The 18,545-nt window shown below is 44.2% G+C and overlaps 2 protein-coding genes across 3 annotated transcripts in view; both read left to right on the top strand.

Moving 5' to 3' along the window:
- Positions 1-1,711, top strand: part of kansl2 (KAT8 regulatory NSL complex subunit 2) — a 43,828-nt gene extending 42,117 nt beyond the window's left edge. For both annotated transcript variants that reach the window (XR_014620691.1, XM_084333829.1), the window contains exon 10: positions 660-1,711. Coding sequence is in view for 1 of the 2 variants with exons in the window: in XM_084333829.1 (XP_084189955.1) it covers positions 660-728 (69 nt within the window). In the remaining variant the exon portion in view is untranslated. The remainder of the gene's footprint in view (positions 1-659) is intronic.
- Positions 1,712-2,367: 656 nt separating this feature from the next.
- The window catches only part of LOC311243461 (nck-associated protein 5-like), a 100,140-nt gene continuing 83,962 nt past the window's right edge, over positions 2,368-18,545 (top strand). Inside the window, exon 1 of the mRNA XM_084332694.1 lies at positions 2,368-2,515. The gene's annotated coding sequence lies outside the window, so the exon portion shown is untranslated. The remainder of the gene's footprint in view (positions 2,516-18,545) is intronic.

The raw sequence follows: 18,545 nt of genomic DNA, 5'->3' as shown, positions 1-18,545 counted from the left end.
TGGGGAGCAAAGCGTCTTCTTGGAGTAGTGGTGTTGTTACTGTGTCATACGTCATCATGATAACTACCAGTGCCGACTTTTTTAGTCTGCCCATAGAACTCTGTATGATAGCATGTACAACAGTTCTGTATATACTACTGTATATGTACATTTATATATCTGAATATACCTCCATATAATCCTATATACCTACTTATACACCTGCATATAACCCATAGAACTCTGTATGATAGCATGTACAATAATGCTGTATATACTGTATATATATTTATTCTTACTGTATATATATCTGCATATAATCCTTTTTACATATCTGTAGATACTATATATCTGTACATATCCCTTGCCTACTCTTACTAGTTAGTATGACTTACTACCATAGTGTCTTCATACCTGTATCACTGTACATGTTAATACTACAACTCTGTACATACATCTGATTAGCACTATTACTCAGTAGTACTCATGTATATATTTTATACCCACTTTAATCACCTGTACATTGTATATTACTGTTGAAATTTACCGTTACATTTGCACTCTGGTTGGATGCCAAACTTCTTTTTGTTGAACTGTATTATACTTGTGCTGCATGATTATTTATTACAATACATTTGAATCTAATCTAAACACAGTGATGTTCCTCCTCTCCTCTCCAGGTCGCGTCGGAGGCCACGGAGAACTCGCTCCTGGACATGGACACCGCCGCAGTCGATGCTCCCAGATGAGAACGGCTACCTCTCTCTGTTTCTCAGAACAACAAACTGTTTCTAATTAAAATTCCACAAAAGGCCAACGTGAAGACGAGGGCTGATCTACAGTGAGACGTTGCACATAAATATCCCGGCGTTGTTTCGGGAGATAATTGAGCATTCCTTCCTCGCGTTGGCCCACGCAGGGTCCCCCATCCCGTTAACGGTAGTCGAGATAGACTCGTGCCTAAACTATGAGAAGCCTGAATGTGATCGCTGGGACACGCCGATATATATCAGCCAGGATATCGAGGCGTGTCACCGTCGACGCAGTTATCCCACTTGTGCTTTCGGTTGTCTTGTCAAATTCTGTCAGTATAATGTCAATGTATTCTGTTTACTCATCTATACGGGGATGATGAAGAAGGTACGCTAACGCCGTATCCTGGCCTTTGACCCTTTCACTACCACACTACAGAAGGTTAACCTTTCACTACCACACTACAGACGGTTAACCGTGGTATCTAGTGTGGTAGTGAAAGGGTTAACCTTCTGTAGTGTGGTTGTGAAAGGGTTAACACTTTGTCGTGTGGCAGTGAAAGGGTTAACATTCTGTATTGTCACAGTGACACAGTTAACCATTTGGTAGTGAAAGGGTTAACCAGAATATTCTGAACTAGTATTCAGAATACAGTGTGCGCACTGTGAACGCACTCAAAATGTCAAAACACATTCCAAGAGATGACCATCATCTCACATCCAAGCCGTGTCGAGACCCATCGCCAGTAGCCTTGTTACAATATTAATGAGTTGATTGTAATTTGCCATCTTGGGGATATTTATTTAATGATTCCATTGTCGTCTGTCCGGTCTGTCTTGCCTTACTAAACCATACAGAGACATAGCTTCTCTGTCGTACCATATGATTCATCAGATGTGTGAACGCCTTGTCTGTTTAATAAGCGACGGGGACACACCCTCGCATTAAGTATTTTTTTTTCTTTTTTCTGAATGTTCAATAAACCATCCATAAATAAACTATTTTATGATACCTTTCATTTATTCCGTTTAACTTTTTTTCCTGTATTGAGAAAAACATGGAAGTGCTTTTTTGTAGAAATGGTTTGTGTATTTATAGTGTAATGTTTTTTTGTGCATTTTGAGAATGGGTAAGTTTTGTAAGTATATGGTGAAGTTATGTTTGGCAAACATGGAACAATGCTTTTTTTTGTAGACATGGTTTGTGTCTGGTATAAAGTCATTTTTTTTAGAATGGGTACGTTTTGTATAAGTATATGATGAAGTTATGTTTGGCAAACATGGAACAGTGCTTAGACACGGTTTAAGTATTTTTTTTGAGCATTTTTAGAGATTTTTTTTTGTGCATTTTTTTTGAGAATGGGTATACGTTTTGTATAAGTATATGGTGAAGTTATGTAGTCCCGTGTTGCCAAACATAACTTCACCATATACTTACAAAACTTAACAACAAAAAAAACGACATATAATCATTTTTATATACTGTAGCCTTTTTTTTCCCTTGCAAAAAAAATTGGGGCGGGTAACGAGATTTCATGCAATGACATCACTTTTCCTCCCCGACCCACAAACACACTAGAGAGAGAGAAGGAGGGAGGGACTCGGGAGGGAGAGAGGCTGCAGAGAGACGCCGGAGGAGAGACCAGAGAAGAGACCGTGAAGAAAGACAAGTCATTAAGGCACAAACGCAAAACAAACAAAAGAAACATTCGTCTCCGTTATTATTATTATTAACCGATCAGGCGAGAGACGAGACCATCCTCGCCGGTTCTCCGCCAGATGAGGTGAGGTTTCTGTTTTTTTTTTCATTCTCATTCTCATGGCATTTCGACCCAAAAAAACGAGATCTGCTCCGTTTCAGAGACGAGGCAAGGGGAGATCTGCTGGAATCCCGACAGACAGACAGTGCGCATTGCACGCTTATCGTTTTCACGCCGCGGGGAAGAAGAATACTGTATTGTTGTTGTTGTTGTTGTTGTTGCGCTACAGCTGGATCATGTGTTTGACGTTGAATATCACCTTTCAATGGTCCTTGTTTATTTTCATCTGGATCCACTGTGTGTGTCAAGGGCGTAACGGTGTTCCTCATTACTGGTGGGGGGAAATGGGGGACCCTGATGTAAACAAGACGAAAGTCTTTCTCTGGTCTGCAAGCAAAGCAACCCCTTAACAATTGTGTGTATTGAGCCGTACTGTCTATTGTACCCATTCTGCAATCTGTTAATAAAGTTTTCAATCAATCAATCAAACTGGTGGGGGACCCATATTACAGCAAACTGCTGCATAACTTGCGTGCGTAAAGAGAAACCATGCCGTTTTCCCTCTAGGGTAGAGAGGCCCTGTGGTTCGGTATTTTACCTAAAAGAAAACTGACAGTGGTCTTTCTATAAGAAAAATATGTCAAATGCTTTTAAAATGGTGGGGATCCCCTTTAATATTTGTTTGGTCTCAAATCACAGCATGGTCCTTGGTCCACCGAGGTTTTGGGGGAAATATTAATATATCCCCCTGTCCTGCCTCTCTCTGCCACCATCAACATGCCGAAGATTACAGCAAACTGCACAAGTCACATACAGCAAACTGCATAACTTGTGCGTAAAGAGAAACCGTGCCATGTTTCCTCTGTGGTGGAGGCTCTCCCTCCCCAGGTGGGGGTTCAGTCCAGAGAGCCTCTATCCCAGAGGGGAAAATGACATGGTTTCTCTTCTTTACGCACAAGTTATGCCGTTTGCTGTAATCATTGGTGGTGGTCGGTCTCTGGTTGAATTGATGGCCACATCATAAAACACAGGCCTTTCCACGCTGTCGCCTGCTTGAGAGCTGGAATCCAAATAAATAGGAACTCAAACAAGGAACTATCAACTTTTCCTTTGTTGTGTCAGTCCTATACTTTCAGTTTATGTGATGGCAGAGAGGCAGGACGGAATATGGTGGAAGTCAGACCATGCTGTGATTTTGAGATAAAAAAATTAAAGGGGATTTACACCATTTTAAAAGCATTTGACATCTTTTTCAAAGACCACTGTCAGTTTTCTTTTAGGTAAAGTGGAACTATTGGTTGTTGTTCTTTGAACGGCTGTTGTGGTGGTACCGGTAATTAACCAGACAGGCCTGGTCAATGATGTGATTTCTAATCAGCACATTAACCAAGAGTGTACATTTGGATTCACCAAACAGGCCTGATCAATGATGTGATCAGCACAGTAACCAGAATGTACATTTGTATTCAGAGTGTGATCACGATCGTGCTGCCGGTGATCACATTGTTGATACCATCGTCGGAAAATAGGCTGAGCTCTGGAAATGTGCAGCATTCGTAATGCCTTCTAGGTTTTCCAAAATGACATTTTTATAATCACAAAGGGTGTCACACAGTATTATTCCTTGGTGGGCCGAAAATTGCAATGCCAGATCTGTTTAACACACGCATGCTGCCAGTCATCCAATAACGTGGACTGGACCAGGGTCCTTGAGAAACTTGGTTTGTCTGGAATGTTTCCAAGAGCTGGACTTGTCTTTGATACCGGAGTTGCTGAGTTGTGATGTGTTGGGGGAGAGCCAGTACACACACACAGGCCCCCACACAAACGATTTGAATCTCGCAAAGATCATTTGGGTTTGGGAATAATCAAGGCTATTATTGGATCAAAAGCAACTTGTTAAAATATCATGCGTGAAGATTTTGTGTACTGCTGCATGGCTTTGGAGATGATTCTACTACTCCTGCATCCACCACCATCAATATTGATATTGTTTCTGAATGAAAGCACTTGGCATGGCGTGTGCTTATACCTGCGAACCGGGGAGTAGGAACGTCCCAGGAGGATTTTAAGTTTTAAAAATCATAATAATAATAATAATAATAATAATAATAATAATAATAATAATAATAATAATAATAATAATAATGATAATAATGATAAAATATAGTTTGTAGGACCTCATCTTATCTGCAGTATTATCCTCCAGCGTTAGTCTCAGGAATTTCATCGTATTTTGACATCTTGGCTTTTTAAAGACACTAATCTTCAGAAGAACCAGACCTCAGAGCTTTGAACTGACCCCCCCCCCACCCCCCCCCCCCCCCCCCCCCCCCCCCTCCCGGATTCACTGAAGGTTCTATAATTAGTTTGTTACATGCACATGCACATTCATATTCATATTCCAGATTCCGGCTAAGTGACTATTGGCTATTATCCCAGTTAAGATCTTAAACTGGATAAGGTGTTTAATGCATTTTCATATCCTGATGAGCAATATGCCGGCACAGAATATTGCGAGTATTGCCATGGAAACGGAGCCACAAAGCCAGACAGTAAACAGTAGGAGTTGTTTAGATGCCCCCTCCTATCCTGGTTTACAATCGCCAACTCAAAGACTAAACACTAAAGTATTCCAAATAATGTTGGAATATCACTTTTTCTTTTTACCCTGGCCCTTATATTGTACTTATAATATAATATATTGGTATATAATATATTTTATATATTGACTAGTACAGGCCAAAACCTCACTGGTCGCTTTAGTATTGAGAAATCTAGCATTGTGCTGCATCTTCTCACCAGGCTCCAATACAATACAATAGATTCATTAGATTAGATTAAAATGTATTGTCATCATCATACAGCACAAGTACAGTACAACGAAAAGGATTTGACATCCATGCAAATGTGACAGTGAAGTGCAATAGTAATATACAATGTACAAGTGATTAAACTGGATATAAAATATATAAATGAGTACTATTGAGTAATAATGCGAATCAGATGTATGTACCTACAGAGTTGTAGGGCAAGTGTTCATACATACATGTACACTTTCTGACTCCCAAGATGTAGCACTGAACGGCACAGGAAGTCCTTCATTCCGACAGCCGTCAGACTTTATAACGCATCACTGACCCTCACTGCATCAATGAGCACAGGGTGACAGACAGTACTATCATCCTGGACTCTTACTTTTACTTTTAAACCGACATTGTACAATTTTACACTTTTACTGTATATTTCTGTATATTTTGACTATGTATTTTATATTAGAAATACATAATAGGAAATGTATATCCCGGACCGTATTTTATTCTTAGGCTTATTTTTATTCTTATTCGTGACTTTTGTTTTCGTCTACCTAAATGTTTACTGTGTTTACTGTGAGCGATTTGTAGTGCCAAATTTCCCTCGGGATGAATACAGTATTTCTATTCTATTCTATTCTATTCTATTCCAAATTAGGAAGCTCACAGTGTAATTAGGTCTTATATCTGCTGAGGAAGCGGTTACACGCATCATACATCGTGTCAAACCTCATGATGCATAACTGGCCTGCGAGCCTCATTCACGTTTGACACGGTGTACGGTTTGCAATCATTTCCTCCAGTGAGTGAAAGTGAGACGGGTCTCGTCACCGGGGCCGTGTAACGCAAGGAGAAATCCAATAGGAGACGTTGTAATTCCCCGCGGTGTGTGACACTGACCGCTGCACTGTAAGTACACGTATGTACATGAGTACACGTATGCCAGTACATGAGTACTAGGACTGTCGGTACTGCAAGCGAAACCATTGTGGAGTAAATTGCGATTGTCTCACTGATATATATCACTCTGCCTGCCGCCCTCAGATTCATCACTAATGATGATATATACGACACTCATCGCTGTGTCCTTTATGAGAAGGTTGGTTAGTCCTCGCTGATGGAGAGGCGCAACAAACACTGGTATTTGTTCATTTGTAAGGCCCTTATTGGTAAGCCACCTCCTTATACTACATCATTATTGGTAAGCCACCTGATTGATTGATTGATTGATTGATTGATTGATTGATTGATTGATTGATTGAAAACTTTATTAACAGATTGCAGAATGGGTACAATACAGTACAGCTCAACCTCCCTATACTACATCATTATTAGAATGGAATGTTGGAACCTATAGAACACGTTCTAGTGACTGGCTGGTCCTTAAGGTCCCCTGAGTTTGCTCTGAACAGGGTAAAGCTGCATTTTGCTATGATGCCCCTCTAGCTCATGGAATGAACTCCCAACAGTCCTTAAAGCTTGAGATTCTCCCCTCTGTTGCAGAGTTTAAGACCTTGATCTCCAACCTTTGTCAATCAAGTTGTACATGTTTTAATTGATTTGTTATCCTTACTTCTGCCTCGCCCTGTTGTCTCATTGTTATATTTTATACGCTGTGTGATTCTATATGCCTTTTTTAAAGTTTATTTCTGTACTATGTACTCGACGTGACTGTACACGAGGGAAACCTCGGTTGCCTTTCGAGTTTAAATACATGTTTGAAATGAAACATAAAAGATCCGTTGCCGGCAGGAAGGATCGACAGACAGTGTTCCTGACTGTCTGATCACCGTCTGCTCTCTGGGGCTCATCCACTGCTTCTCTCGACGCAGACGATTCAGGATCCAAGACAGGCCTCTTTCGTTGCAGCGGCAGTTCCCTTTCTGCTATTAGTGGAACTAGTCTGTACTTCCTTCCTTGTCCAGAACGACTTGTCGCTTGACGCTTTGTTAGCTGCAACCAGCAGCTCAAAAACTGCATCTGTCGGTCGGTGTTCTGCGAAATTCTACTACTTCCTCGAAAACTGCTGCCGTAGCGCGACTCGATAGGTTTCAAGTTTCTTTAATAGTTGTCATACAGAAGTACAGAATACTTTTGTACAAAATGCTTCTTACTGTTGCGCTCCAGAGACTGTGCAAGACAAGATAAGTATGAAATAAAAACATAGTAAAATTAGAAGTAAAAAAAAGAGGTCACAGTGTTCAGTTTAGACATATGTACAATGTTCGATGCAGAATAGACGTAGTTACCATACAATATACAATACTGTGCAGTGTACTAATATACAATACTATATAGTGCAAGGCAGAAATGGAGAAATGGGACGAGGTGCAATTTAGGTACAATTCACAGTAGGTGTACGAGTTGTAGTGCAAATCCTTTATCAATAAATATAAAGTGTAAGTGTGTTTGTGTGATCTAAAGTGTGGAGAGTGGGTGCTGCAGTGTGTTGTTTGTTTGAGTGAGTGTGTGCGTGTGGGTGTGTGTGCTGTGTGCATTTGATGGTTGTTGCATAGTGATTATTGTTCGTTTAGCGATTATTGTTCGTTTAGCAGCCTGATGGCCTGGGGATAGAAGCTTCTTCTGAGTCTTTCTGTGCTCGCCTTAAGACTCCGGTATCGCTTGCCTGACCGCAGCAGTTCAAAGAGGCAGTTGTTCGGGTGGCTCGAGTCCTTAATAATTCTCTTAGCCTTCCCCTTGCACCGCTTGTTGTAAATGTTCTGGAGGGTGGGAAGCCCCCCTCCAATTGTGCGTTCGGCTGAACGTGTCACTCTTTGTAGTCTGCTACGGTCTTGTGCAGTGCTATTCCCAAACCAGGAGGTGATGTTGCCGGTCAGGATGCTCTCTATTGTACATGAGTAGAAGTTCCTAAGGATCTTCTGACTGACTTGGAACTTCCTTAGGCGCCTGAGGAAGTAGAGGCGTTGTCGTGCCTTCTTCACAACACTGTCAATGTGTGTGGTCCATGTCAAGTCCTCGGATATGTGGGCTCCGAGGTACTTGAAACTGTTCACTCTCTCAACCGGTGCCCCGTCGATGCTGAGGGGGCTGTAGTCATTGACCCCCGACCTCCTGAAGTCCACAATCATCTCTTTTGTTTTGCTGACGTTCAGGGAGAGGCAGTTCTCCTGACACCACTGTGACAGGTTCTCTACCTCTTCCAGGTAGGCCCTTTCGTCGTTGGCAGAGATCAGGCCCACCACTACTGTGTCATCAGCAAATTTGATGATGGTGTTGTTGTTCCGCTGTGCTACGCAGTCATGTGTGTACAGGGAGTAGAGGAGGGGGCTCAGAACACAGCCCTGGGGGGGCCCTATGTTGAGCGTGATGGATGAGGAGGTGCAGTTGCCGGCTCTTACCACCTGGGGTCTGCCCGTCAGGAAGTCCAAGACCCACTGGCACAGGTCATAGTTCAAGCCCAGGTCCCTGAGCTTGGCTATGAGTTTGGAGGGGACTATGGTATTGAATGCTGAGCTGTGTTGCTGAGGCGTCTGCGAAATTCTACTACTTCTCCATTGCTATACAGACCAGGGTCGGGATAAGTATTATTAACACACAAGTGATTTTTGATGCATAAAAAAGTGATATTATTAACACACAAGTGATTTTTGATGCATAAAAAAGTGATATTATTAACACACAATCATAAAAAAGTGATTTTAAAACAAGATAATGCTAAACTCAGGCCTATATCTTTTGACAGCTGGGTGTCGTCACGTTCACTCCGAACTACAACAGGTGTACGACATTTTATCATCTACTTTATACATACTTTATACATTCTGCTGCAAAGCCAATTACATGCAAATATGTACATGCTTATACAGTAATAAGTTATGTATGTACAAATATGTTTAAGATATTGCTCACCATCAATAAGACTCAACAAGACGTTCGGCAGTAGAATATTGTTGAGTTAAAACGCGTGAAAAACGATTGTGGGTCATGCGCATGCGTGCGCAGAAGCGCTGGCAGCAGAATTCTGGTGTGGAGTAGAATTTTGCAGGACACCGGTCCGCAAAAAGTTCCCCACCCTCTCCTTCCTTGGAGACTTGGCAGGGAGAGTGTGTGTGTGTGTGTGTGTGTGTACGCACGCGTGCATGCGTGAGTGCGTGTTCATGCAACATCAGCACCGTGCAGGCGACTAACGTTAGCTAGCTAGCTTGTGATGTCCCGGTGATGTGGTGTTTTTTACTATAGAGGGGGGGGGGGGGGGGGGGGGGGGGGTCAATAGAGCGATATAGTATCGAAAAGTGAGGCTAGCTGCTCCCTACTACGTCCTTGTGCTAAGCTAGGCTAGCTGCTCCCTACTGCTTCCAGTCCTTGTGCTAAGCTAGGCTAGCTGCTCCCTACTGCTTCTTGTCCTTGTTCTAAGCTAGGCTAGCTTCTCCCTACTGCTTCCAGTCCTTGTGCTAAGCTAGGCTAGCTGCTCCCTACTGCTTCTTGTCCTTGTTCTAACTTCTAAGCTAGGCTAGCTTCTCCCTACTGCTTCTTGTCCTTGTTCTAAGCTAGGCTAGCTTCTCCCTACTGCTTCCAGTCCTTGTGCTAAACTAGGCTAGCTGCTCCCTACTGCTTCCAGTCCTTGTGCTAAGCTAGGCTAGCTGCTCCCTACTGCTTCCAGTTTTTGTACTAAGCTAGGCTAGCTTCTCCCTACTCAAGTTCAAGTTCAAGTTCTTTAATAGTTGTCATACAGAAGTACAGAATACTTTCATACAAAATGCTTCTTACTGTTACGCTCCAGAGACTGTGCTAGACAAGATAGTATCAAATAACATAATAACATAATATAGCATGAATTTAGAAGAAGAAAATGAGGTCACAGTGTTCAGTATAGACATATGTACAATGTTCTGAGTTACCATATAATATACAATACACAATACTATGCAGTGTACTAATGTACAGTACTATCTAGTGCAAAGCAGAAATGGGATGAGGTACAATTTTAGGTACAATTTACAGTAAGGTGTACGAGTTGTAGTGCAATCCTTCATCCATAAATATAAAGTGTGGGGAGTGGGTGCTACAGTGTGTTTGTTTAAAGTGGGTGTGTGCTATAAGTGTGTGGAGTGGGTGCTACAGTGTGTTTGTTTAAAGTGAGTGTGTGCGTGTGGATGTGTGTGCTATGTGCGTTTGGTGGTTGTTGTTGTGTAGTGTTCATTCATTGTTCGTTTAGCAGCCTGATGGCCTGGGGATAGAAGCTTCTTCTGAGTCTTTCTGTGCTCGCCTTGAGACTCCTGTATCGCTTGCCTGACCGCAGCAGTTCAAAGAGGCAGTTGTTCGGGTGACTGGAGTCTTTAATGATTCTCTTAGCCTTGCCCTTGCAACGCTTGTAGTAAATGTTCTGGAGGGTGGGGAGCCCCCCTCCAATTGTGCGTTCGGCTGAACGTGTCACTCTTTGTAGTCTGCTTTGGTCTTGTGCAGTGCTATTCCCAAACCAGGAGGTGATGTTGCCGGTCAAGATGCTCTCTATTGTACATGAGTAGAAGTTCTTAAGGATCTTCTGGCTGACTTGGAACTTCCTTAGGCGCCTGAGGAAGTAGAGGCGTTGTCGTGCCTTCTTCACAACACTGTTAATGTGTGTGGTCCATGTCAAGTCCTCGGATATGTAGGCTCCGAGGTACTTAAAGCTGTTGACTCTCTCAACCGGTGCCCCGTCGATGCTGAGGGGGCTGTAGTCCTTGACCCCCGACCTCCTGAAGTCCACAATCATCTCCTTTGTTTTGCTGACGTTCAGGGAGAGGCTGTTTTCCTGGCACCATCCCGCCAGGACCTTGACCTCTTCCAGGTAGGCCCTCTCGTCGTTGGCAGAGATCAGGCCCACCACCACTGTGTCGTCAGCAAATTTGACGATTGTATTGCTACTCCGCTGAGCCACACAGTCGTGTGTGTACAGGGAGTAGAGGAGGGGACTCAGAACACAGCCCTGGGGGGCCCCTATGTTGAGGGTGATGGATGAGGAGGTGCAGTTGCCTGCTCTCACCACCTGGGGTCTGCCAGTCAGGAAGTCCAAGACCCACTGGCAGAGGTCATAGCCCAAGCCCAGGTCCCTGAGCTTGGCTATGAGTATGGAGGGGACTATGGTATTGAATGCCGAGCTGTAGTCGATGAATAGCATTCTCACATAGTTCCCCTGCCTCTTGTCCAGGTGTGATGCTGCTGTGTGCAGCACATGGGATATGGCGTCCTCCGTGGACCTGTTGGGGCGGTATGCAAATCGCAGGGGGTCCATGTTGATGGGGAGGGAGGAGCAGATGTAGCCCTTTACTAGCTTCTCGAAGCACTTCATGGCTATGGAGGTGAGAGCTACAGGGCGGTAGTCGTTGAGGCAAGCAGGCTTGGATTTTTTGGGTACAGGGATAATAGTGGACTTCTTCAGGCAGGTGGGGATGACAGCCTGTTCTAAGGACAGGTTAAATATGTCAGTGAATACTGGGGCCAGTTGGTCGGCACAGACTTTTAGGACGCGGCCGGGGATGCCGTCTGGACCTGCTGCCTTCCTGATATTCACTTTTTTAAAGGTCCGCCTCACCTCATGCTCTGTTACCCTGAACACTGCGCCTCCATCAGCAGCCGACCCCCCAGTCCTTGTGCTAAGCTAGGCTAGCTTCTCCCTACTGCTTCCAGTCCTTGTGCTAAGCTAGGCTAGCATGCACCTGGACCTCTCTCTGGGGCTACTGGACACACAGAGATGAAACTGACATCAATGTTCTCGTCTGACTCTGGGGGAAGCTGGCAAATCATTTTATTTCCCAAAATATTGGGAGTGTTCCTTTTAAAAGATTATCGTAAATCGCTTGACTTGAGTCATATTGCAATTGCAATTGTCCACATCATTCAGCCCTAGTGTGAGTGTGTGTGGGCGACTGGGCGTGTGGGTTTGTTTGTCTTGTGTGTGTGTGCGCGTGTGTGTGTGTGTGTGTGTGTGCGTGTGTGTGTGTGTGTGTGTGTGTGTGTGTGTGTGTGTGTGTGTGTGTGTGTGTGTGTGTGTGTGTGCGTGTGTGTGTGTGTGTGTGTGTGTGTGTGTGTGTGTGTCTGCATGAGATCTGTGCATCGAGCGCGGTCTCAGTGAAAACGGTGTTCCGGTGAGACTGCATTATCCCCAAACTGCGCTGTGTATGACATCATGAAAAGCAGCGGCAGTGACTGATTGAAGTGTAATGGTCAGTATAATAAGTGTTCCTTCACCCCGTCCACCTCTAACTGTTCACAGATGTTGGGTCTTTGTGTCCCGGGCTTGGCGGGGCCCCCGTACAGACGCCGCACACACAGCCCTCAGACCTCCTCGTTACAGAGAGGGAAACGTGGCAGGAGTCTGTTGTCGCTGGTCCCCGTTAACCCTTTCACTGCCACACAGCAGCCGGTTAACCCTTTCACTGTGACAATACAGAAGGTTAGCCCTTTACTATCACACAACCGGCGGTGATGCTCCATCATTAGCATCATTAGCTCCGCATTAGCGGAGCTAATGATGCTAATGATGGAGCATCGCCGTCGGTTGTGTGATAGTAAAGGGCTAACCTTCTGTCGTGTGGCAGTGAAAGGGTTAACTACATCAGTTTCTCTTCTTATAAAGTGTTTCCCTAGTCGGCCCGGGGTGCTAAACGAGCCACCTCGACAGACGGCGACACTAACCCCCATGTGGGCTGCTTGACGCCTGGGTGAGAAGGGCTACGTGGAGCCGGCTGGAGCTAGCTGGGCATGTGCCGATGTGAACATGGCATTCTGTGACTAAAAGATAAGATAAGATATTCCTTCATTGATCCCTTTGGGGGAAATTCATCATAGCAGCATGGGGGAGGGGGGAGGGGAGGTAGAGGTATGGGCAGGGTAATAGTAGAAAGACATACATACAGGCAATACAATTATAGTACAGTAGAAAAGTAAAAGAAAATAGGCAGTGTAAACAATATAATTAACTACTGAGCAAGTAGGCAGTGTAATCAAAGGTGCAGATGGGCGTCTGTATGCCCTATCAGTTATATTATACATTACAATAAATATGGTTACAATAAACACTAGAATCTAAATATATACTATAAGTAAGTAAAGTATACAGTACACAGGTGCAGTATACATAAGGTACCCTAACTGGCGTGATATATGTAATTTATTATGCATTGTAGTCTTGACTGTCTTGGTCCAAATGATCTTGGATTTACGGTGTAAGATAAGATAAGATATTCCTTTCTTGATCCCCGTGGGGAGGGTTGGGAGGGGGTCGGGGGAGGGGGTATTATTATCTCGGTAATTAAAACAAGCTGGAATTTCTCAAGTAGAACTCAAAACGTACTGCGATCACAACTTCACCACATCAGATTCAGATTCCTCAGATTCCTTTTATTGTCACGTCATTTGCTACCTTTTATAATAATAATAATAATAATAATAATAGACCGTAGCAGCATCCAATATAATATAAAATAAAATAGCATAGAATAAAATAAAATAAGATAAAATAACAGCAAGATGATTATATACAATTCTAATAAAGTGTGCAGATAACAGGATACAGATTGTCACTATATAAAATAGAAATAACAAAATGTCCCTAAAGTATTTTTTTAACCTCTTTAACCCGAGCTGTCCGTCAGCGGACCACAAATGACATCACGCCATAAATCCATCTCTACAGACTGTATGAATTAATGTTGCGTTTTTCTTTTTCAAATGTAGCCAAGAGTAAAGACCCTAACCCTGTCAAAACAGCAGTCATAGTGTATATTTTCAGCACTACGTTTGTTTACCAATAGGTTAAAGTGTTATTAGTGAAATATTACTTTTGGAAATGTATTCAGAAACTAGCGAATATCGACGGAAAGAAATGCACACCGCCATTTTGTTTGTAGTCATATGAGGAGAGGAGACCCAGGGCTTTCGAATGGCATTGGAATTTCGGAAAAACTACACTACCCAGCTCAAGCCAGCTCCTGTCAATCAAATGACTTGTGGATTAACCTTTTTATTTATCTTATTTTTATATCTTACACATGATCTCAAGAAGGTGCTGAACGAGCTCAGTGGCAGTTTTTCATGTCTGGTAATTTTTTGCATGGTGTTATTCACCGTGAAAAAAAAAAGATAGAATTGATATTCTCCTTTGGTTCATTACAATTTACTCAAGCCTAGTAACAGACACAATATTTCTGTCCCTGGGAATACATTCCCTGAGATGCATAGATGTCCCTAGATACCAAGAACATGCAAATGGACCTTGTAGAAGTGGAGCAATCTTCCATTTACTTGTGTATGTATTTTTAGGCGGATTTTCAGAAAATAGGGCTCTGGGCTTAAGAAAGAGGTTAAACAAACACTGTTAATGTCGCTCTCCACCGTGGCGTTGAGTCTCCTGCCGGTGTGGGCGGGGCTCAGCGTCGAGGCCGGTGGAAGACGCGAGAGCCCATCTTGTAGCCACGCAAAATAAAACAACCGGGTCCAATGAAGACAGAACCACGGCATACGCGGCGGGGCATTGTCGGGTCGTAAACGACGGCGATAAAAGATCTGCGGCGCCACACAAGCGCTGCGTCCCACTCGCCGAGATAATCGGGGGCCAAAGCGTCGCCACACAATTCACCGCAGCCGAAATAATCGTGAAACCGGATATTGTCTCTCCACCTTTTTTACTCGTCGAGCCTCCAAACTCCACACAGACGTTCAAGGTCAAGTCAATCTTGGAAATGATCACTATTCCAGTTACAGGCTGTAGCTCGCTGCGTTTTACAGCGAGGAGAGAGGCGACTGGACAGTAATTCAGTCAGCGTGACGTCTCTTTAAAAGTGCATAGCCAGGTCACTGCCTCATGCAGACTACCCCCCCCCCCCCCCCCCCAGTCCATTATCCAGCCTGCAGACTGGCCTTCCCCCGCCAGAGTCAAATGGTCAGCTCTTTGAAGACAGGCCCGCCCACCAGGCCTCTCCTCCTTATCAGTTATCGGTTATCAGTTCGCCACCTCTATCGCCCCGGCCGTCTGATGTGCGCCGGGGGGGAAGCGCCGCTTGGTTACCATGGTTACACGGCCTCAGTCGGCACGGGAGCCACTTTTCGGGAGCTCGCATTAGCGATGCAGAAATATTCATCAATTACCCCCTGGAGCCGGCGAGAGATATACGACCGAGCTCACAGCAGGGGGGACGGGGGGGGGCGGGGGGCTCCGCGAGACATCATCGCGCTACTGTTCTACACACACACACACACACACACACACGCACACACACGCGCGCGCACACACACACACACACGCACACACTCTGCACATACTGTGATAAAAGGAATTCTCTCCGCCTGCGTTGTTTCCCCCTGGCTGCCTTTTCTTACTATTCTTTTTGAACTCTCAACGCCGCCACATCCAAGCAAAGATGACGCTTTTTTTTCTTTCCTTTTTTCCCTTTTTATTTTTTATTTATTTTTTTCGTATGTCAACTGGAATCTAAGCTAAAAACTAAAGAGATCACGAAGAAGAAGAAGGACTTTAACCCAATCCCAAGGTGGGAACCGGGACGGAAAGGAATAATAGAATAATAGAACATAGAGCAAAGTGCGAGTAGTAATGATAATAGTGATAACAGTAGTAGTAGTAGTGAACAGTAGTGGGTGGCAGGATTCAATCAGACCGTAGTAATAGAGATGATGGTATATGGTCCAGACCAACTGTGTGGTGTTTATTACTAAAGGCCTCTACATGCTACAGCAAATTCAAAGCAACTTCAACACAACATCGGCGCGATTTCAGCGCGCTTGTTGCAGAGAGTCTTGTAGACTGTGTTGCGAGGGCGTTGCGTACCTGTGTCCAAAATCTAATCTAAAGACCCGTTGCGTTGGTATTGCGTAGCAGTGATTGGTTGGTAGTGAATGGGGGCGGGGCTGTCTGTCACTTCTAGTGTTCCTGGCTCGAGACCAAAAGAAAACTTTCTGACAGGAGCTCGAGACCAAAAGAAAACTTTCTGACAGGAGCTCGATAGCTAGTGTATTGTTTCATTACACTTGTTAATTGTTTGTTTAAAATGAATCAAATGCAGGAACGTATTGCAGAGGAGGTCCGAAAGTACCAACATTTATATAATAGCTGGTCTAAAGACTACAAGGATAGCATTATGACGATGAATTCGTGGAAGGAGATTGGGGAAACAATGGGGATGGACTGGGTTGATGTGGCGATATAACTATATTACACTATATACAAGAACACAAGCGAAAACAAACATAAACAGGGCTATTATTATACTAACGATGTATGGTTGAGAAGGGAAATCCGTTTGTAATTGCTAGAGTGCGCAGTCCTTCGGCTGCCCAAAGTATTCAGGCGGGCTGGGCGCGCTCGAGCCGCACATCCGGGGTACATTTTGTTGCATCATAGGCTGCGCGTTGATTTTGCAGAAGCATAAAGGTAATGTGTCTGCAACACCGTTGCTTTGTCGATGTTGTGTTGAAGTTGCTTTGAAGTTTCTGTAGCATGCAGAGGCCTTAAGACTCAAGATGAGTTCTCAAGTTCACCAGTCGTTAGTTAGTTCTAGTTGCGTGTCACGGAATCCCAACCTGAGCATGATGATGACGTAAGAGCAAAATGGCCGCCACGCGTGAATAAGGTCAATGTCTGGACATGATGAATAGTGGTTAGAATATGGCGTCTGAAATTGTGCACGCTTGAATGTTGCCAGGGGAAGAATCACAATAGTGTGTGTGAGCAGCAGCGAGCGAGGAGCCTCGACGTGCACAGCACTCATTCAGAGTCCACCCTGAAGAGGAATCTGTGGTCACGCAAACATTGAAGTTGGCAAAACAGTGCTGCTGCAGCAGCTGTAACAAACATTCAATTCATCAGTCCTCCTGGCCAGGAAAATATGGCCCGGGAATGTAGCTTTAATCAAGTCAAGCAGCCCGGGTCACCGCCACGTCCTGTTTGGCCAAGAAGAGAGGGAGAGAGAGGAGAGTAAATGGCCATAATTTTCGCTCGGTTAGAAGCAACAGAAATCAGGTAGATTGTGTCGAGATGTTTTCATTTGTTTCATTCGTTTTCATGCCTAGACTCAACTTACTAGACCAACTGCTTTCACTGTCGACTACAACGGTCTTATATTCAAGGTATACCTAGTACCAACTGCTTTCACTGTCTACACCGGTCTTATATTCAAGGTATACCTAGTACCTACTGCTTTCACTGTCTACACCGGTCTTATATTCAAGGTATACCTAGTACCTACCTACTTCTTTCACTGTCTACAACGGTCTTATATTCAAGGTATACCTAGTACCTACTGCTTTCACTGTCACTGTTTTACCTGCACACATACCTTTTGCATATCTGTAGATAGATACTATATCTATATCTGTACATATCCCATACCTACTCTTACTAGTTACGCTGCTGGCCAGTACGACTTACTACCATAGTGTCTTTATACCTGTATCACTGTACATATTAATACTACAACTCTGTACATACGTCTGATTAGCACTATTACTCAGTAGTACACATTTATATATTTTATACCCAGTATAATCACCTGTACATTGTATGTTACTAATTGCACTTTACTGTTACATTTGCACTCTGGTTGGATGCCAAACTTCTTTTTGTTGTGCTGTACTTGTGCTGCATGATGATGACCATATACATTTTTAATCTAATCTAATCTAATCTAATCTAAGAGAATGTGTTTGATGTCTTGATGAAGAGCCTCCTGACACTGCGGGGGCTATATTTAGTCTCTCGTCTCCTCCGTATCGAACAGCGTTCCTTTGTGAACCCCGGGGAGTTTATTTACTTTTGTCTTAAAATAAGTTGTTATTGAGGAGCTGCTGAACCCCACCCCCGCACCGCACGTTCAAACCACAGCGTGAAACCCCCCCCCCTCCCACAAGGTGCTGCTTAGTGAGCCTCGGATCTGCAGGGCGCTTCGTGAGCTTCCTGTTTCAAACCCCCCCCCCCCCCCTCCCCGTCGGTCCGATCTATAGCGCTTTGAACAAACACCGAGACCCGGCTTCTCTCCCGCGGACGTCGTCGTCGTCGTTGACTGTTTTACCTCTCGTCGCGGTGATAGGAAGCAGATGGTGGCATCGTCTCCTCGTCCACTTGAAGTCGCCCCCCCCCCCCCCCCCGTATATCAGCCCTCCTCTTTACAGCGCTGATGGCCTCTCCATATCTTCTGTTCTGTACCATAAAGAGGTCCTTCCTCTTGTGGCCGGACCTATATAGAGGAGGACCGTGAATGATGATGAGGCGAGCATGCCTGGCCTCAGCT

The sequence above is a fragment of the Notolepis coatsorum genome (assembly GCF_963971535.1).
Source record: "Notolepis coatsorum genome assembly, chromosome: 17".
Lineage (NCBI taxonomy): Eukaryota > Metazoa > Chordata > Actinopteri > Aulopiformes > Paralepididae > Notolepis > Notolepis coatsorum.
The sequence above is the reverse complement of the archived record's forward strand: the minus strand, read 5'-3'. Positions and strand labels throughout refer to the sequence as shown.